General features: G+C 37.6%; 1 protein-coding gene across 1 annotated transcript in view; it reads right to left on the minus strand.

The window, feature by feature from the left end:
- Sh3bgrl2 (SH3 domain binding glutamate rich protein like 2) overlaps nt 1-21,918 on the minus strand; it is an 88,786-nt gene that overhangs the window by 28,299 nt on the left and 38,569 nt on the right. The window contains exon 2 of the mRNA XM_027928320.2: nt 9,894-10,079. Within this exon, the coding sequence (XP_027784121.1) occupies nt 9,894-10,079 (186 nt within the window). The remainder of the gene's footprint in view (nt 1-9,893; nt 10,080-21,918) is intronic.

The raw sequence follows: 21,918 nt of genomic DNA on the forward strand, positions 1-21,918 counted from the left end.
GGACTGATAATTCTGACATTTTCATTTCATTTCCTGAAAGTCAGGGTTGGCTCATGAAAAGTTGTTAAACATGTTAAATGTCAATTGTGTCTCTAAACCTGCCCTACTCAGAGCATCACATGAAGACTTCATTGGGTTTATAGTGGCTTTCTGATTTTGGTAGTCTACCCAAAAAGGGAGCTTGGAAGTTGTAGTACTGTCAGCTCATGTCCTGCCTGAAATACATGATTGTTTATGAAAACTGTTTTTAATAAAGCTAAATACAGTATGGCTTGGGGGGAAAAAGCTACAGGACACAAAATGAACTAAAAAAATTAATTGTGTTTCTATACATTAATAGTGAATGACTAGAAAAGGAAATTTTAAAAAAATTATTTATAATAACATCAAAAGAATAAAATATTTAGGAATAAACCTAACTAGATTTATACACCAAAAACTACAAATCATGCTAAAAGAAATTAAGGAAGACATAATAAATGGATACCCATGTTAATGGACTGAAAAACTTAATGCTTTGGGGGTTTTTGTTTGTTTATTTGCATTTGAGATGTCATCTCGCTATGACAGCCCAGACTGGTTTCAGACTCATGAGCTCAAATGATCCTCCTACCTCAGCCTCCCAAATAACTGTGAATATAGCCATGTCCCATCACACCCAATGAAGCATTCAACATGTTAAAATGTCAATATCACCCATAGCAATCTACTGAATCGATGTAATCCCTATTAAAATCCCAAGAGCATTTATTTGCGAAATGAAACAAAGTCCTGAAATTCTTATAGACTGTCAAGGAACTCCAAATAGCCAAACATCTGAAAAAAGTACAAAGTTGAAGAACTCATACTTCCTTCCTGATATTGAAATATATTACACTGCTTCGTAATCAAAATAGTGTGATATTGACAAAAAGACAAAAAATATAAACTAATAATACAGAGAGGCCCAAAACAAACCTGTGTGTATATGGTCTAATGATAGACAAGCATGCCGAGACTACTCAATGGGAAAAGGACAAGTTTCTTAAATGATATTGGAAAACTGATATTTGCACACAAAAGAATGAAACCGGACTCAAAATGTGTTAAAGACCTAAACCTACGACCTGAAACTTCAAAACTTTTAGAAGACAACACATGGGAAAAGCTTATCATGGATTTGGCATATGACAACAAAAGCACAGGCCACAAAAGCAAAAATAGATAAATGGAGTATATCAAACTTGAAAAAACTTTTGTTCATCAAAGGATACAGTCAACAAAGTAAAAACACAAGAACAGGAGAAAATATCTGCAAGTCAAATACCTGAAAAGGGATTACTATCTAATGAGAATATAAAAAAGAATCACTATAGCCTAGCAACAAAAAAGTCAAATAACTGGACTAAAATAAGGGAACAGGACTTGAAAAGATATTTTCCCACAGATAAAATATAAATGACTGCCAAACACAGTTATGCACACCTGTAATTCCAGCTCGGGAGGCTGAGGGAGAAGATCACTGGTTCAAAGCCAGCCTCAGCAAAAGCAAGGTGCTAAGCAACTCATTGAGATCCTGTCTCTAAATAAAATACAAAATAGGGCTGGAGATGTGGTCCAGTGGTCGAGTACCCCTGAGTTCAATCCCTGGTACCAAAATAAATAAATATGACTAACAAACATATTAAAAAGATATTCAATATCACTAATCATCAGAGATATGCAAATAAAAAACACAATGAGATACCACTTCACACACAATAGACTGACTACCACAAGAACTTGACCAAACAAAACAGAAAATATCAGGTGTGAGTGAGGATGGAGAAGCTGGAACTTTAGCGTACTGCTGGTGAGACAATAAAATATTGCAAGAGCCATGGAAAATGGTTTGGCTGTTCCTTAAAAAATTAAAAGTAGAACTACCATATGATCTAGGAACCCTGCTCTGACATATAGATCAAACGGAATTTAAAATCTGCACACCCATGTTCATAGCAGCACTATTCACAACAGCCAGGAGGTGGAAGCAACCCAAATGTCTGCTAATGGATGAATGGATGAAACAGTACACAGCCTTAAAAGGAAGTCTTGTCAAAGCCATGACATGGATAAACCTTGAGAATATCATGCTAAGTGAAAGAAGACAGTCATGAAGGGTCAAACACTGTGCAATTCCACTTATATGAATGAGGTATCTAGAGTAGTCAAATTCTTAGAAATAGAAAGAATGGTGGTGGCCAGGGGCTGGGAAGGATGCTGAGGAGAGTTGTTTAATGGATACAGAGTTTCAATTCTGTAAGATAAAAAGTTCTGGGGGTTTGTTTCACACCCATGTGAATTAAATTTAATATTACTGAACCGTACATTTAAAATGGCTTTAAGATTTTTACGATACATGTTTTTTACTAAAATAAAAGTTTCTAATAATAAAAAAAAGAAAAATATATTTAAAAATCCAAATCATCTGCTTGCTAAACAGAAAGGAAAAAAAGGGATAAAAGGAGAATAAATATTTTTCCTTGGTATATATGGATTTCATTTCTAGTACATTCCACACATGCCAGTTCTATAGAAAGAAAAAAGAATTAAAACCTTGAACATGAGGACCCAAGCTTTCTAAAATCTAAACCACACACTAAAACTCATCAGAAAGCCTAGGGGTTGGGACGTTTATCTTGAGAACCCATCACCAGATATGCAGAGAAAAATCCTGCTCACAGCAGAACATTCCAGGGAATCAGCAATAACAACATGGTGGTGCCAGTTCTGGTTCTTGAATGCAAATGAACTAGAAAGGTCACTGGCAACTTAAGGGGAAAGGAATCCATGGAGGCATAGTGAGGAAAGGACAGAACCCACATTAAAGCTGGAGAACCAGTTTAGGAAACAGGAAGGATTTGTTGTTTTGAGTAGCCAAGAACACACTCAGGCCACACCCAGTTTCAGCTGTGTAAGGTCACCAGACACAGCAATGGCCTGGCCCCATCACCCCTGGATACTCACTGCCACAAACAGACTCCAACTGAACCTGTTTCTTCATCATTCTCTCAGTGTTCAAAATCTGGGTGGGAAGAACTGATAGTCAGCTAGGGAACTTCCATTCAGCTTAAATTCCTCCCAACAGAAAGGATATTCTAATGCTAAATGTGAGAGGGAAGTCCACTGACCACATTGGCCACCCTTACTCCATGTACCATATGCTTAGTTCATTCGGTATGAAATAGAGTAATAAATTTCTGGTCCATTCAGGGTATAGAAGAATGGGCAGACTCTCTGGATCCTGTCACTTGGGATGTGATAGGTTTCTACAGGTTAACCAACCACATGGAGACCACTCATAAACCATCCTTGGGTAAAGCAAGGTGCACAGGAGCAGGTGGATAAATGAGGTCTAGTGATGGTTGCCCTCTAATGCTTTGTCAGGGTCATATTTACTTGATGTGGATAAAAGCAGACATTGTCTTCAATAGGCCTGCCAGAACAGAGTAGGATGACAGGACACACTCCAGCAGTTGCTGTTGTCACTACCCTGGGAGCAAAACCACTGGAGCAGAGAAGATGCCATTTATCTTACACAGTTTAATCAATATGATAACCTCTAGCCAGCTCCCAGGCAGTCTACCTGAAACAACCTCCCCAGACTCCACAGGGCACGACACAGAGAGATTCAGAAGTCATAAAGAAGTAAAAATAAGGAGAATGAAGTTAACATGACTTCACAACATTATACTCTTTTATTCATTCAATACATTCCCCTGTTCAAGGGGCTCTGAAGACTTTGCTTTTAATGATAGAGCAAGGATGGCAAGGCCTCCTTTCTCTCAAACAGTCAACATAACAAAAGATTTAAAAAACAGAAACTTCATTATTTGGATAAAGTTGGAGACATCTACAGCCCTGAACCATGACATACATGGGCAGTGGGTGGACATAAAAAATGGCTAGGAATACAAATAACCCTGAGTGTTAATAGCCTAAACTCACCAATCAAAACACATAGGCCAGCTGATTGGGTCAAAAAATAAGACCCAACAATATGCTGCCTCCAAAGACTCATCTCATAGAAAAAGACATTCACAGATTGAAGGTGAAGGGTTGGGAAAAATCATACCACTCACATGGACTGCAGAAACAAGCAGGGATTTCCATCCTCATATCAAATAAAGTAGACTTCAAACTAAAGTCAATCAAAAAGGATAAAGAAGGATACTACATACTGCTCAAGGGATCCATACACCAACAAGACTTAACAATTATAAATATATATCCCCCAAACAATGGAGCATCTATGTTCATCAAACAATCTCCTCGCAAGTTCAAGAGTCAAATTGACCACAACACAACAATTCTGGATAACTTTAACACACCTCTTTCACCACTGGATAGATCTTCCAAACAAAAGCTGAACAAAGAAACTATAGAACTCAATAACACATATAGAATATTTCATCCTTCAACAAGTGAATACACTTTCTTCTCAGCAGCACATGGATCCTTCTCTAAAATAGACCATATATTATGCCACAAAGCAAATCTTAACAAATAAAAAAGGAGTAGAGATACTACCCTGCATTCTATCAGATCACAATGGAATGAAATTAGAAATCAACGATAAAATAAAAAGTAAAAACTATCCCAACACCTGGAGACTAAATAATATGCTACTGAATGAACAATGGGTTGCAAAAGACATCAAGGAGGAGATTAAAAAATTCTTAGAGGTAACTGAGAACACTGACACAACATATTGAAATCTCTGGGACATTATGAAGGCAGTACTAAGAGGAAAGTACATTGCATGGAGTTCATTCCTTAAAAGAAGAAAAAGTCAACAAAGAAATGATGTAACACTACATCTCAAAGCCCTAGAAAAAGAAGAACAAATCAAAAAACAGTAGGACACAGGAAATAATTAAAATCAGAGCTGAAATCAATGAAATTGAAACAAAAAAACAATTAAAAAAATGACAAAACAAAAAGTTAGTTCTTCAAAAAAATAAATAAAATTGACAAACCCTTAGCCATGCTAACAAAGAGAAGCAGAGGGAAAACTGAAATCACTAACATATGGGATGAAAAAGGAAATATCACATCAGACACTACAAAAATACATAAGATAATTAGAAATTATTTTGAAAACTTGTATTCTAATAAAATAGAGAATATGGAAGGCATTGACATTTCTAGAGGCATATGAGTTGCCCAAAATTAAATCAGGATGATATACACAATTTGAACAGATCAATTTCAAGCAAGAAAATAGAAGATGTCATCAGAAGCCTACCAAGGAAGAAAAGCTCAGGACCAGATGGATACACAGCTGAGTTCTACAAGGCCTATAAAGAAGAACTAATACCTACATTCTACAAATTATTTTGTGAAATAGAAAAAGAGGGAGCACTTGTAAACTCATTCTATGAGGCCAATATCACCCTGATTCCAAAACCAGGCAAAAACACATAAAAGAAAGAAAACTTCAGACCAATATCTCTAATGAACATAGATGCAAAATTTTCTCAATAAAATTCTGGCAATTGAATACAAAAACATATAAAAAAGATAGTGCACCACAATCAAGTGGGGTTCATCCCAGGAATACAAGGTTGGTTCAACACATGAAAATCAATAAATGTAATTCATCACATCAATACACTTAAAGAATCAAATGATCATCTTAATTGATGCAGAAAAAGCATTTGACAAAATACAACACCCATACATGTTCAAAAACACTAGAAAAACTAGGGATAACAGGAATGTATCTCAACATTATAAAAGCTATCTATGCTAAGCCCCAGGCCAACATCATTCTAAAGGAGAAAAATTGAAAGCATTCCCTCTAAAAACTGGAACAAGACAGGGATGTCCTCTTTCATCATTTCTATTTAACATAGTTCTTGAAACACTGGCCAGAGCAATTAGACAGATGAAAGAAATTAAAGGGATATGAATAGATAAAGAAGAACTCAAATTATTTGCTATACCTAGAAGACCCAAAAAATTCCACCAGAAAACTTCGAGAACTAGTAAATAAATTCAGCAAAGTAGCAAGATACAAAATCAACACCCACAAATCAAAGGCAATTCTGTATATCAGTAACAAATCCTCTGAAAAGGAAATGAGGAAAACTACCCCATTTACAATAGCCTCAAATAAAAAAAAATACTTGGGAATAAACCTAACAAAAAAGGTGAAAGACATCTGCAACGAAAACTACAGAATGTTAAATAAAGAAATTAAAGAAAGATCTCTCTTGTTCTCGGATAGGCAGAATTAATATTGTCAAAATGACCATACCACCAAAAGCAGTATACAGATTTAATGCAATCCCAATTAAAATCTCAATGACATTACTCATAGAAGTGGAAAAAGCAATCATGAAATTCATCTGGAAAAATAAGAGATCCAGAATAGCTAAAGCAATCCTTAGCAGGAAGAGTGAAGCAGGTGGCATCACTATACCAGATCTTAAACTATACTACAGAGCAATAGTAACAAAAACAGCATGGTATTGGCACCAAAATAGACTGGTAGATCAGTGGACAGAATAAAGGACACAGAGACTAACCCACAAAACTACAGTTATATTATATTAGACAAAGATGCCAAAAACATACATTAGAGAAAAGACAGCCTCTGCAACAAATGGTGCTGAGAAATCTAGAAATCCATATTCACAAAAAGAAATTAAGTCTCTATTCCTCACCATGCACAAAACTCAACTCAAAGTGGATCAAAGCCCAGGAATTAAACCAGAGACACTGTGCCTATCAGAAGAAAAAGTAAGCCCAAATCTCCATCATGTCAGATTAGGCCCCCACCTCATTAATAAGACTCCTATAGCACAAGAATTAAAATCAAGAATCAATAAATGGATGGATTCAAACTAAAAAGCTACTTCTTGGCAAAAGAAACAATCTGTGCGGTGAATAGAGAGGCTACATCTTAGGAGCAAATTTTTACCACTCGCACATCAGATAGAGCACTAATCTCCAGGGTATATAAAGAACTCAAAAAGCTAAACACACACACACACACACACACACACACACACACACACACACACAAACAATAAATGAGCCAAATAACTGAAATGCAAATCAAAACTACTCTGTGATTTCATATTATTCTAGTAAGAATGGCAGCTATTAAGAACACAGACAACAATAAATGTTGGCAAGGATGTTGGGAAAAAGGCACACTCATACATTGCTGATGGGACTGAAAATTAGTGCAGCCAATATGGAAAGTAGTATGGAGATTCCTTGGAAATCTGGGAATGGAACCACCATTTGACCCAGCTATCCCTCTCCTCGGTCTATACCCAAACGACTTAAAACAGCATACTACAAGGAAACAGCCACATCAATGTTTATAGCAGCACAATTCACAATAGCTAAACGGTGGAACCAACCTAGATGCCCTTCAATAGATGAATGGCTAAAAAAAATGTGGCACATATACACAATGGAATATTACTCAGCAATAAAAGAGAATAAAATCATGGCATTTGCAGGTAAATGGATGAAGTTACAGAAGATAATGCTAAGTGAAGTTAGCCAATCCCCCAAAAAATAAATGCTGAATGTTTTCTTTGATATAAAGAGGCTGATTCATAGTGGGATAAATAGAAGGAGCATGGGAGAAATAGACAAACTCTAGATAGGGCAGAGGGGTAGGAGGGGAAGGGAGGGGGTATGAGGTTATAGTTGATGATGGAATGTGATGATCATTATTATCCAAAGTTCATGTATGAAGACACGAATTGGTGTGAATACCAGAGATATGAAAAATTGTGCTCTATATGTGTAATAAGAACTGTAATGCATTCTGCTGTCATATATAAATAAAAAAATTATTAGTTGTTAAAAAATAAAGTAAAAAAATAAAAATAAACAAATGAGTGAAAGGAAGACCAGCAGAGGAAAGAGAATAGTGGGAGGGAGGAGGGAAAAGAAAGAGGAGGCACTGAGGACTAAAATGGAGTGAATTAAAACCATACATGTATGATTTTGTCAAAATGAACCCAACTATTATGTATAATGTAATGCACTAATAAAAGCAAAAAAAAAAAAAAAGACTAAAAAACAAGGGGGGCAGGGAATAACATAAAAATTAAATGAAAGAATTAAGAGTTAAAGAAGGAGCAAAAAATCAAAGAGGGAGATAATAGGGAAAAAGCAGATTAGAAAATTATATGAAAAATCTAATGCCCAAATTAAAAGGCACTCAAGACAAAGGCAACAGGGAAAAACTAGGGAGAAGTGTTTCAGAGAAAACAATACAAGAACATATTTAATAATACAATCATACAATTTCTTGATTATAAAGGCACACTGAGCACTCACCACAATGAATGCAAATAGTGTACATGACAGTAATTTACCAAAAAATTTTGAGTACATACCTGAATAAGAGACCTTAAAACTTTATATGGAAGAGACTGACCCAAACATATAAAAGATCAAGGAAAACAGCATTAGACATTTCACTTGCAGTTCTGGAAAGCAGATGATAATGAAGCGACAGCATTTAAATTCTTTCAACCTAGAATTCTACACCCAGAAAGTACTCCCACACTACAAAAGGCACAGAGGTATTTTCGTACCTGTCCTAGGGAGAGAAAATCGCTGGATTTTTGTTTTAAGCTTTCTAGCGCTACTTGATTTTTAGTTTTATTTTCAACTGTTTCCTCACTTTGGTCTACAAGCATAATAGTACGCTCTATTCTCTGCAGTCATGCAAGAATAGTACACGCCTTGGTTATAATACACTTCACTCAGTAAAATATGAGATAAAATATGTGATATTAAAAAACCCACAAAATAATAACCTTTATTTTCATATTATAATGTATTATAAGAAGGACTTTAGAAACAGTGACAAGACATCCTTGGAGGTAAGACAGATACTACTTTCCTTTGCTTAAAGATGAGAAACAGGCTTAAAAAGATAAGTAAATTTCCAAAGGTATCTTGGCCAATGTAAGGCAGTACCAGGACCAGTTATGCCTAGTCCACATTCAGGATTCTCCTCACACATCTACAGCTAAGAAAGCTGTGCAGTCTATTCATGGCTTTACTTTCCAACTTCTTATTCTGTGTGAGCCCTGGGGAAAGGCAACTGCTTCCTCTGAAGTCACTAAAGCACACTATCATCCCTTACTCCACCCTAAAGACAACCCCGCTATTTATGGTCTCAAGTACCTCAGCACTGCAGCTCCTTCTCCTTCTCCTTCTCCAGGCCTCATCAAACGAACTATGGTCCCAAAATAAACACTGACCTATGTACTTAAAGCTACAGCAAAAGGCAAATCCTAACCTACTCGTTAGAAAGAAGTTCACCAAATGTTTTTTTAACAAAAGGACTAAGACAGTAGGTAGATAATTAAACAAAATTATCTTCACCTTCTTAAATGGTACTTATAGCAGAAAGACACCTAATAGGTTTTAGAAGTTCATAGGAATCCCTCTGGTTCATAATCATAAAAAATGGAACTCTGAGTTATAATCAGTTTTCAGTAGTTATTTATACCACAGAGGAATAAAGATTCAAAAATAATTCCCTCTTCTACTCTGCCCCACCAAATGTATTAATTGAAAGATAAACTTCATTTAGAACGTATCAAGTACACATACACACATTTTCCCTTCCCACCCCCTCTTTCAAAGCAGAAAGAAACAGGAAGACAGACACAGACTCACACCCAAGACACCACACAACCACTCACATGCACACACTGAATGTGATGCTGGATTCATATGCCCTCCAGCTTTCCCTCTTTGGATTATGGCCCTGAGTGAAGAGGTCACAGTCTTCACTGTAAAAAAAAAAAAAAAAACAGCTGCACTCTAGTTGATGTGCTATGAGTAAGAAAATGAAATGATATGGTAACAGTCCAGCCACTTACTCCACAGTATCGGTCGCCATTAAATATCTGAGGTGGCAGCGGGTTGCCCTGAGCAGGCTTCTTCTCTGGGGGGATGTTTTTGTACATCCATTGCCTCTGTTCTTCTGACATTGTGATATCCACCTCTTCAAACTCTATCTTGTTGGCTTCCAGAAATCTAACCACATCCTGCTGCTTCTTCTTTATCTAGAGAGAAGACAAACAAAAGAGGAGAAATGCTCATCTGAAACAATAAATATGTTTCCAAACTGAAACATGACAATGAGATTCAATTTCTCATTGTCAGAGGTAACCGATACAAAAAATAGGTGGTTTTTGAAAGAGATGTCCTGCGCTGTCTGCACACTGGACATCCAGTGAAGGACTACACAAGGTCCTTCCGTAGAGACTTCTCTACCTGGACTTCCCAGAACGCTTCCCAGGCTCCATCAGATTGCCCAGAAGGAACATACGTGAGGGGAGAGAGTGACAGCTCTCCACGGACAATGACCTCTTCCCATCTCACCCCCACCCCACAAGTAGTTGACATTAAAAGTCACTAAAGCTCTGCTGCCCAAAACTATTTGAAAACTATGGGTACCACATCTGAGAAGCCAACATTTCGTTGATGAGAGCAGCATTTCTATTCCCCTTAGCAGCCTCTTTCAGACATTCCACAGCTATAACCACTGCCATGAGAGAATCCGTTCATCAGTTCACGACAGGAAAATGTTCTCCGCTTCCAAGGTGAGAGGAAACCAGGAGCACCATCTTCCTGTGAACAGTTTCTTAACCCTCTCATTCCTCTTATCCTTCACTTTTCCTTCTTTGGTCACTAGGGGTCAGGTGTGCTCCTGAGGAGCTGTGGACACATCTACAGATATGCCAAATGTTAATCCACCTTCTAAAGAAGCTAAGGGTCTGTATTAACTAATACAGATGGGATGACAATATTCAGTGTCTTAAACAGGCATGTAAAACATAATAAAACAAGATTGCCTTTTCTAAGTGATTATGAAGAATCTGCATAAAGAACAAACTTAGGGATGAAGAAAATTTTACAAAGCCAGGGCAAAGAACCATTTTGAGAGATCAAGCAGTTAGAAAGACCTCTCATCAGAGAAAATAAAATGCTCACAAAATAAGCTCTTACACACAGTTATCTCCATCCTACCCAAACACCCCCACAAAAAATGTGTTATACGCTATGTGCAAAGAGCATTTGTTCACTGGGTTGAAGTTCATGAATGACTAACAAGATGGTTAGTTAGTATGGACACAAATAAAATGCTGGAAAAATAGGTCAACTTCAAGTTCAGTGATATTGTAAGATGAGAGAATTATGTCACAATTATAAATACAAATTTATAAAAGTGATCTGAATTTCTTGAATACAGACTTTTCTCATTTCTGAAAAGCTTACTTTTTTGCCTCACTGATACACAGTTTCAGAAATGTGGTTATATTATTTGAAACTTCAACTGGCCTAAAAGCATCATTTATTCCTACTTAATTTCCCCTTAAAAGCCTACTAGATAGATTTTATTATTCCTGTTATATAGATGAGGAAATTTAAGTCAAAGTGGTTACTTATTCTGATCAACAACTAGAGCATATTCTTGTGAAAACAATCATGTCATTTTCCTGCTTAAAATATTTCTAAAGGTTCTCCACTACCCCTGGGTATATAAATTCTACGTTAACTCAGTTTTTCATCACTGTGACTAAAACACCCAACAAGAATAACTTGGAAGTGGAAAGACTTATTTTGGCTCATGATTTCATATGTGTCAGTCCACAATTGACTGGCTTCATTGCTTTGGGCCTGAGTGAGGCAGAATGTCATGGCGGAAGGGCATGGTGGAAGAAAGGTACTCAGATCACGGAACCAGGAAGCAGAAAGAAAGAGGAAGGAAACAGACACAAGACAGTGCCAAGGGCATTTCTCCAGTGACCTACTTCCTCCAATCATGCCCCACCTGCCTGTAGTCTTCACCAAATCACCTAGTCTGTTCAGCTACCAAAGGATTAATCCATTGATGAGGTCAGAGCCCTGACCCAAAGCCCCACCCCTGAACACTGCAGCATTGGGGACCAGGCCTTCAACAGAGCTTCCAGGAGACATTCCAGATCCAAACCATAACAATGCCTTCTTAGCATACTATGATATCCGATATCCTTTGTGATCCAGTTTGTTTATAAAGCAAGTTATTTGCATTTGTTCAGGAAATCATAAAACAAATAGTGACCTATAATGCTACTATTAGGCAACCACTGTCAAAATTTAGAGAAATGAACTTAAACTTTCTGCTCCTGAGAGCTCCATAACTCCAACACATTTTAAATATTTATGATAGTAATAAAAAAAATCAAGATATATAATAAAACCGTGGTTTTCCAAATAAAGTATATACAGATAACACTGTCTTTACCCCAAACTGTGGCCACTTTAAAACTCATATATTCTCATTACTAGGATACAGAAAAGACAACATGGCTTCCTTACTTCCCTACCCCACCCTATACACACTGATACAAACTTGCATCTGTTGATGCAATCCCTGTGGTACAACTGATCTTTCCTTTCACAGGATCACACTTGGTAAAACAGACTGTGTCTTGCTCCTTTCATTCAACGACATATCATAAATACTTTCTCTAGACACTGACATTTTTTAAAAGCATTAATTTTAATATCTGCCTGAGAATCCCATCATGTACATATACAGCTAACTACTACTCTATTGTTGGACATTTAGTATACTTGTAACTTATATAGTGGACATCTTATTCTATTCGAGCTGTTATAATGAAATACCAGACCGTGTGGCATATAAACAAATTTATTCCTCACAGTTCTGGAGGCTTAGAGATCCAAGATCAAGATGCTCCAGAATTAGAGTCTGGTGAGGGCCCATTTCCTGGTTCTCAGATGGAAGCTTTCTGCCATGTCCTCATGTGGTGGAAAGGACAAATTACTTTTCTGGAGCCTAATCACCTTCCAACAGCACACCTCCTAATGTCATTGCACTGGAGCTTAGGTTTAAACATATGAATTCTGGGGAGACAAAAACATTAGACTATGGCAACACTGTTATAAATTTGACTCTCTCTCTCTCTCTCTCTCTCTCAGCACTACTTAATGTCAAAGCTCTATGAATGAAACCCAGGTGTGCAAGAGCAGAGCCATTTTTCAGGTTCCTGATAGATCCATACAGGACTCTGAACAAAGACAAATTCATTTACACCTCCATCAGTTATGTCTGAAAGTGTTTATATCTCAACACCTCTCCCTCCTTGGGGCCAGTATCTTAAAACTCTGTGTGAAAATTAATCATAGAATGTTAAAATTAAAATACATCCTTAACACTACCATGTTCAGAAAGCAGCACACTTCCCTACTAACAACAGTGATGACAGAGTGCTATAAAGAGCAAAATATACATAACAATGTCTCTATTTTAAAAGGGGAAGCAGGAAAGGCATACTTGGTTTGTATTTCAGAGGTATCACTTTAATACAATGCTACTTAAAAAGAAAAAGGGAGAAGCTCTGTATGTATTGTTAACATTGTTATCAAAAGATCTGCAAGCTGTATCAGTAGGTAAAAAAGAAAATGGAGAGAACTATCTATAGATTAGGCTCACTTTATAGAAAAAATGGACATATTTATTGCTTATATTTACAGCTTAAGAAAATGTTTGATTGTCATGTGAGAAAGTAACAAAAAGGGTCAGGGAAGTAAAAACTGGCTAGAAGAGGAGACAAAATGGGAGCAAGAGCTTTATTTAAATTTTTTTAACATTATAAATGTACCAATATTGAAACAGTTGGTCTCCTGGTAAAGAAAGTGAGTCACAAACACCTGAGTCTCTCTCACTTTGTCATCAAGCCAGAGTGGCACAGCAGGGCCGCCGCCCGCGCCCGGAACAGGCCCAGCGACCCGCCGGCATGGTAGTCATGTCACCCAAATTGGAGTAGGGGCAGAGCAGAGCCGCCGCCTACGCCCGAAACAGGCCCAGCGGCCCACCGGTGTGATAGTCACGACACCCCAATTGGAGTAGGGGCAGAGCAGAGCCGCCGCCTACGCCCGAAACAGGCCCTGCGGCCCGCCGGTGTGGTAGACACGTCACCCCAATTGGAGTAAGGGCAGAGCAGAGCCGCCGCCCGCGACTGCAAGGTAGGCAGACCTGCGACCGACCAGCAGAACAGGCCCAGCGGCCTGTCAGCGTGGTAGACAGATCACCCCAATTGGAGGAGGAGCACAGCCGCCGCCCGCCCCTGCAAGGGAGACTTTTCAACTATACAAGAGCAATATCAATATATAGGGGGAAAATTTCAATAACACAACAGTTTCACCAAGCAGAAAGAAACGTGACCAGTATGAAAAGACAAGGAAAGAAAGGACCACAAGCAATGCAGGTCAACTCAACTTTAGAAGAGGTAATAGCCGCAGCAGATGGAATGTCAGATAAAGAATTCAGGATATACATGCTTCAGATGATCTGGAGTCTCAAGGAAGACATTAGACAGCAAAATCAGACAGTGAAAGATCACTTCGACAATGAATTACATAAACAAATCCAAGAAGCGAAAGATCAACTATACAGGGAGATAGAGGTTATAAAAAAACAAACAAACAGAAATCCTAGAAATGCAGGAAGCAATAAACCAACTTAAAAACTCAATGGAGAATACTACCAGCAGAGTAGAACACTTAGAATATAGAACAGACACTGAAGACAAAGTATTTCAACTTGAAAAGAACATAGACAGCTCAGCAAGACTGTTAAGAAACCATGAGCAGAACATCCAAGAAATATGGGATAACATAAAGAGACCGAGTCATTGGGATACAGGAAAGTATAGAGGTCCAAACCAAAGGAATGAGCAATCTATTCAATGAAATAATACGAGAAAACTTCCCAGACTTGAAGAATGAGACAGAATCCCAAATCCTAGAAGCCTACAGGACGCCGAATGTGCAAAATCATAAGAGATCCACACCTAGACACATTATAATGAAGATGCCCAACATACAGAATAAGAAGAGAATTTTAAAAGCTACAAGAGAAAGGAAGCAGATTACATTTAGGGGTAAACCAATCAGGATAACAGCTGATCTTTCAACACAGACTCTGAAAGCTAGAAGATCCTGGAATAACATATTTCAAACACTGAAAGAAAATGGGTTCCAACCAAGAATTGTGTATCCAGCAAAATTAAGCTTCAGGATGGAAGATGAAATTAAAACCTCCCACGATAAACAAAAGTTAAAAGAATTTGCAGCTAGAAAACCATCTCTTCAAAACACACTTGGCAAAACATTACAGGAAGAGGAAATGGAAAATAACAGTGGGAGGTAGGACAGTAAAGGGGGGAAAAATAATCAAAGAGGGAAACAAACCATGTTTAGTAACATAAATAAACAAATATGGCTGGAAGAACAACCCATATCTCAATAATAACCCTAAATGTTAATGGCTTAAACTCACCAATTAAGAGACACAGGCTAGTAGAATGGATCACAAAACAAGACCCAACAATATGCTGCCTATAGGAGAAGCATTTGATAGGAAAAGACATACATAGACTGAAGGTGAAAGGTTGGGAAAAATCATATCACTCATATGGACTTCGGAAACAAGCAGGAGTGTCCATACTCATATCAAATAAAATAGATTTCAAGCCAAAGTTAATCAAAAGGGATAAAGAGGGACACTACATACTGCTCAAGGGAACCATACACCAACAAGACATAACAATCATAAATATATATACCCCAAACAATGGTGCAGCTATGTTCATCAAACAAACTCTTCTCAAGTTCAAGATTCTAACAGACCACCATACAATAATCATGAGAGACTTCAACACACCTCTCTCACCACTGGACAGATCTTCCAAACAAAAGTTGAATAAGGAAACTATAGAACTCAATAACACAATTAATAACCTAGACTTAATTGACATATATAGAATATACCACCCAACATCAAGCAGTTACACTTTTTTCTCAGCAGCACATGGATCCTTCTCAAAAATAGATCATATATTATGTCACAGGGCAACTCTTAGACAATATAAAGGAGTAGAGATAATACCATGCATCTTATCTGATCATAATGGAATGAAACTGAAAATCAACGATAAAAGAAGGAAGGAAAAATCATGCCTCACTTGGAGAATGAACAATAGGTTACTGAATGATCAATGGGTTATAGAAGACATCAAGGAGGAAATTAAAAAATTCTTAGAGATAAATGAAAACACAGACACAACATATCGGAATCTATGGGACACATTGAAAGCAGTTCTAAGAGGAAAATTCATTGCTTGGAGTTCATTCCTTAAAAAAAGAAAAAACCAACAAATAAATGATCTCATACTTCATCTCAAAATCCTAGAAAAAGAATAGCAAAACAACAGCAAAAGAAGTAGAAGGCAAGAAATAATTAAAATCAGAGCTGAAATTAATGAAATCGAAACAAAAGAAACAATTGAAAAAATGGACAAAACTAAAAGTTGGTTCTTTGAAAAAATAAATAAGATCAACAGACCCTTAGCCATGCTAATGAAGACAAGAAGAGAGAGAACTCAAATTACTAGCATACGGGATGAAAAAGGCAATATCACAACAGACACTTCAGAAATACAGAAGATAATTAGAAATTATTTTGAATCCTTATACTCCAATAAAATAGAAGATAGTGAAGGCATCGATAAATTTCTTGAGTCATATGATCTCCCAGATTAGGTTGTCTGTATCCTCCTGACTCAAATAGACCAATATCAATTGAGGAAATAGAAAAAGCCATCAAAAGACTACCAACTAAGAAAAGCCCAGGACCGGATGGGTATACAGCAAAGTTTTACAAAACCTTTAAAGAAGAACTAATACCAATACTTTTCAAGCTATTCCAGGAAATAGAGAAAGAGGGAGAACTTCCAAATTCATTCTACGAGGCCAACATCACCCTGATTCCTAAACCAGACAAAGACACTTCAAAGAAAGAAAACTACAGACCAATATCTCTAATGAATCTAGATGCAAAAATCCTCAATAAAATTCTGGCGAATGGGATACAAAAACATATCAAAAAAATTGTGCACCATGATCAAGTAGGATTCATCCCTGGGATGCAAGGCTGGTTCAATATATGGAAATCAATAAATGTTATCCACCACATCAATAGACTTAAAGATAAGAACCATATGATCATATTGATCGATGCAGAAAAAGCATTCGACAAAGTACAGCATCCCTTTATGTTCAAAACTCTAGAAAAACTAGGGATAACAGGAACATACCTCAATATTGTAAAAGCAATCTATGCTAAGCCTCAGGCTAGCATCATTCTGAATGGAGAAAAATTGAAGGCATTCCCTCTAAAAACTGGAACAAGACAGGGATGCCCTCTCACCACTTCTGTTCAAAATAGTTCTCGAAACACTGGCCAGAGCAATTGGACAGATGAAAGAAATTAAAGGCATAAAAATAGGAAAAGAAGAACTTAAATTATCACTATTTGCAGGTGACATGATTCTATACCTAGCAGACCCAAAAGGGTCTACAAAGAAACTATTAGAGCTAATAAATGAATTCAGCAAAGTGGCAGGATATAAAATCAACACGCATAAATCAAAGGCATTCCTGTATATCAGCAACAAATTCTCTGAAATGGAAATGAGGACAACCACTCCATTCACAATATCCTCAAAAAAAAAAAAAAATACTTGGGAATCAACCTAACAAAAGAGGTGAAAGACTTATACAATGAAAACTACAGAACCCTAAAGAGAGAAATAGAAGAAGATCTTAGAAGATGGAAAAATATACCCTGTTCATGGATAGGCAGAACTAACATCATCAAAATGGCGATATTACCAAAAGTTCTCTATAGGTTTAATGCAATGCCAATCAAAATCCCAACGGCATTTCTTGTAGAAATAGAGAAAGCTATCATGAAATTCATATGGAAAAATAAAAGACCCAGAATAGCAAAAACAATGCTAAGCAGGAAGTGTGAATCAGGCGGTATAGCGATACCAGACTTCAAACTATACTACAGAGCAATAGTAACAAAAACAGCATGGTACTGGTACCAAAACAGGCGGGTGGACCAATGGTACAGAATAGAGGACACAGAAACCAATCCACAAAACTACAACTATCTTATATTTGATAAAGGGGCTAAAAGCATGCAATGGAGGAAGGATAGCATCTTCAACAAATGGTGCTGGGAAAACTGGAAATCCATATGCAGCAAAATGAAACTGAATCCCTTTCTCTCGCCATGCACAAAAGTGAATTCAAAATGGATCAAGGAGCTTGATATCAAATCAGAGACACGCCGTCTGATAGAAGAAAAAGTTGGCTACGATCTACATACTGTGGGGTCGGGCTCCAAATTCCTCAATAGGACACCCATAGCACAAGAGTTAATAACTAGAATCAACAAATGGGACTTACTCAAACTAAAAAGATTTTTCTCAGCAAAAGAAACAATAAGAGAGGTAAATAGGGAGCCTACATCCTGGGAACAAATCTTTACTCCTCACACTTCAGATAGAGCCCTAATATCCAGAGTATACAAAGAACTCAAAAAATTAAACAATAAGAAAAACAAATAACCCAATCAACAAATGGGCCAAGGACCTGAACAGACACTTCTCAGAGAAGGATATACAATCAATCAACAAGTACATGAAAAAATGCTCACCATCTCTAGCAGTCAGAGAAATGCAAATCAAAACCACCCTAAGATACCATCTCACTCCAGTAAGATTGGCAGCCATTATGAAGTCAAACAACAACAAGTGCTGGCGAGGATGTGGGGAAAAGGGTACACTTGTACATTGCTGGTGGGACTGCAGATTGGTGCAACCAATTTGGAAAGCAGTATGGAGATTTCTTGGAAAGCTGGGAATGGAACCACCATTTGACCCAGCTATTCCCCTTCTCGGTCTATTCCCTAAAGACCTAAAAAGAGCATGCTACAGGGACACTGCTACATCGATGTTCATAGCAGCACAATTCACAATAGCAAGACTGTGGAACCAACCTAGGTGCCCTTCAATAGACGAATGGATAAAAAAAATGTGGCAGTTATACACAATGGAGTATTACTCTGCATTAAAAAATGACAAAATCATAGAATTTGCAGGGAAATGGATGGCATTAGAGCAGATTATGCTAAGTGAAGCTAGCCAATCCCTAAAAAACAAATGCCAAATGTCTTCTTTGATATAAGGAGAGTGACTAAGAACAGAGTAGGGACGAAGAGCATGAGAAGAAGATTAACATTAAACAGGGATGAGAGGTGGGAGGGAAAGGGAGAGAGAAGGGAAATTGCATGGAAATGGAAGGAGACCCTCAGGGTTATACAAAATTACATACAAGAGGAAGTGAGGGGAAAGGGAAAAAAATACAAGGGGGAGAAATGAATTACAGTAGAGGGGGTAGAGAGAGAAGAGGGGAGGGGAGGGGAGGGGAGGGGGATAGTAGAGGATAGGAAAGGCAGCAGAATACAACAGACACTAGTATGGCAATATGTAAATCAATGGATGTGTAACTGATGTGATTCTTCAATCTGTATACGGGGTAAAAATGGGAGTTCATAACCCACTTGAATCAAAGTGTGAAATATGATATATCAAGAACTATGTAATGTTTTGAACAACCAACAATAAAAATTAAATAAATAAATAAATGTACCAATATTCAAAATATTTAATAGAAAGAATGTATTTGGAGAGAAAGAGGTAGACATACAGACCAGCAGTATTCTCGCTTCATATGGAGAACAGCCAGGAGGGGAGTGGTCCATGGCACAGAGATGCTGTTTTTCCTATAAACCAAGTGCTCAGGTTGTGACAAGAGGCACAATCTGAAGCCTTTTGCTAGCCACTGATCCCCATGATTCCTGACTCTTTCATGAAAAGCTAAATGAGTAAAAAGAAGAAATGAAGACTTGGGCTATAGCTCAGTAGCAAGCACTTCCCTATCATGTATGAAGCACTGAGTTTAATCCTTAGCACCGCATAAAAATAAATAAAATAAAGGCACACTGTCCATCTACAACTACCAAAAAAAAAATTTTTTAAAAATAAGAAGAAATGGAAGAAAAAAGAAAAAAAACTAAGACCCATATAAGTAGTTAATACTATAGCAAATCACCCACTATACAAACTGGAAAAAAATTAACCCAGAGAAGGAAGTTTCCCAATGGATGTTTGTGGTCTTAGCATCAGGAAAGAATATGAGTCACACCATTACCGATTGTTTTTAAGATCTGCAGAGGTGACTGTGGCCTAAAACACTGGGGTCCAAGCTTTCCATTCAGAGATGGTTTAGAGCTCATGGCCTTCAGGGTGGATCCCAGGTGACAAAAAAGCTTCCCATGTAGCAATAGGAAGCCACCAAGGGTACCTCATGTGCTGGGTATGATCCCAGAGTCCAAATAACAATACCATGCACAATCACTTCCTTCACACAATGAGTTTTATTATCTCCATGTTTCAGCTTTTCTGAAATGTAATGCAACTTACAATTTATATTTTAAAAGCCTACTGAGCAAATGAAGGAGTAGTAAATTGTGGGACAACAATCTCTGACTCATCTGTGTCAACTTATTCATGGGTGGAAGGTACCTATAACTCCCATGTTTGTTTTTATTTAAATACACTTATTAGCCAAGGCAGAGAGTTTCTATTTACCCAGTAACCAATTTCCCTTTCTTAATAAAAGAAGTTTGCTTTGTTAGGAGAGCAATGTGTTCAATTACAAAAACCTGTTTACACAAATGCTTCTGTAGGTAGAAGTGATTTCATGATTTAGTTTTGGCCAAGGAGATGTAAGGCAAACTGTCCTTGAGAAGACTCCACTTTAAGACAAAGTCTCCTTTTGCCCTCAGCCTTCTCTTTCCTTGTTTGTGGGAAAAAAAAATGGAGAAAATTTGGAGTACATTTACAATGATTTATGTTTATGTTTTTTAAAGGTTCTTGAAGGTCATGAAGAAAATTAACAAAAATGGGTCAGAGAAGTAGGAAGACACAGTACCTGGAGGTATAGAAACTATTTCACAAGGTGAAAACAAATGCCAAGATTAAGCAGGAAGCAGGAATCCAGGTCCTTGATAACATGTCACAGCTGCCACTCCAGTCTTCGCTTGCACAGCCTACTCTAAACTTTTCTATATCAGACAAACAAACCCCTAACAAGGTAAGCCACTCTTTATCCAGTTTCCTATAGTTTGCACCCAAGTGTAATACCACCTGATAAAATTCTCAACTGCTGCTTCAAATATCTTTAGAAATACTGTGTTATCAGGAAGATTTCTAAATAAAAGCTATTACCACACAGTAGAGCCTGGAAACAAAAACTGCAAGACATAAATTAAAAATAAGTGAGTGACAGCAAAAGAAACAATCAGTGGGGTGAATAGAGAGCCTACAGAATGGGAGCAAATCTTTACCTCAAGCACATCAGAGAACTAATCTCTAGGATATATAAAGCACTCAAAAAACTTTTTTTTTTTTTTAAACACGTTTCTGCCATGCGACCAGTGCTGGCTTCATAAAAGAAGGTTCGATGCATAAAAAATTGCTAGTGAGTTTTAAAATTAAAGAGACAGACTCTCATTTACCTTTATTTCCCAGCTCCCTGCCGGCTTCTCCTAGCTCCCGCCTCCAGCCACCTAATGCGGTGGCGAAGTTTACAGAACAGGCTAGCAAGAGAGGGAGAACAAGCCAGGGAGTGAGCTTTTATTGGGGAACAAAAAATTCAAGGAAACATCCCATCCAATGAAGGTTAAGGGGGGCAGCATCCCAAGGTCAGGGCCAGCGACTGGGTCTTTGGGTCAGTGGCCAGGCACGCCCTTGTACCTGGGACAGGGTGGGGAAGGCTCTGACACGGCTGAGTCTATGCGCCCCTCACCCAGCCAGGGAGATAACTCAAATCACGTGCAAGGATGGCCTCCCACACATGTTTGTTCAAGATTTTATTTGAAAGCTTAATGAGGAAATACATGATATGCAAAAACTA

The sequence above is a fragment of the Marmota flaviventris genome, chromosome 6 (genome assembly GCF_047511675.1).
Source record: "Marmota flaviventris isolate mMarFla1 chromosome 6, mMarFla1.hap1, whole genome shotgun sequence".
In the NCBI taxonomy this organism is placed as follows: domain Eukaryota; kingdom Metazoa; phylum Chordata; class Mammalia; order Rodentia; family Sciuridae; genus Marmota; species Marmota flaviventris.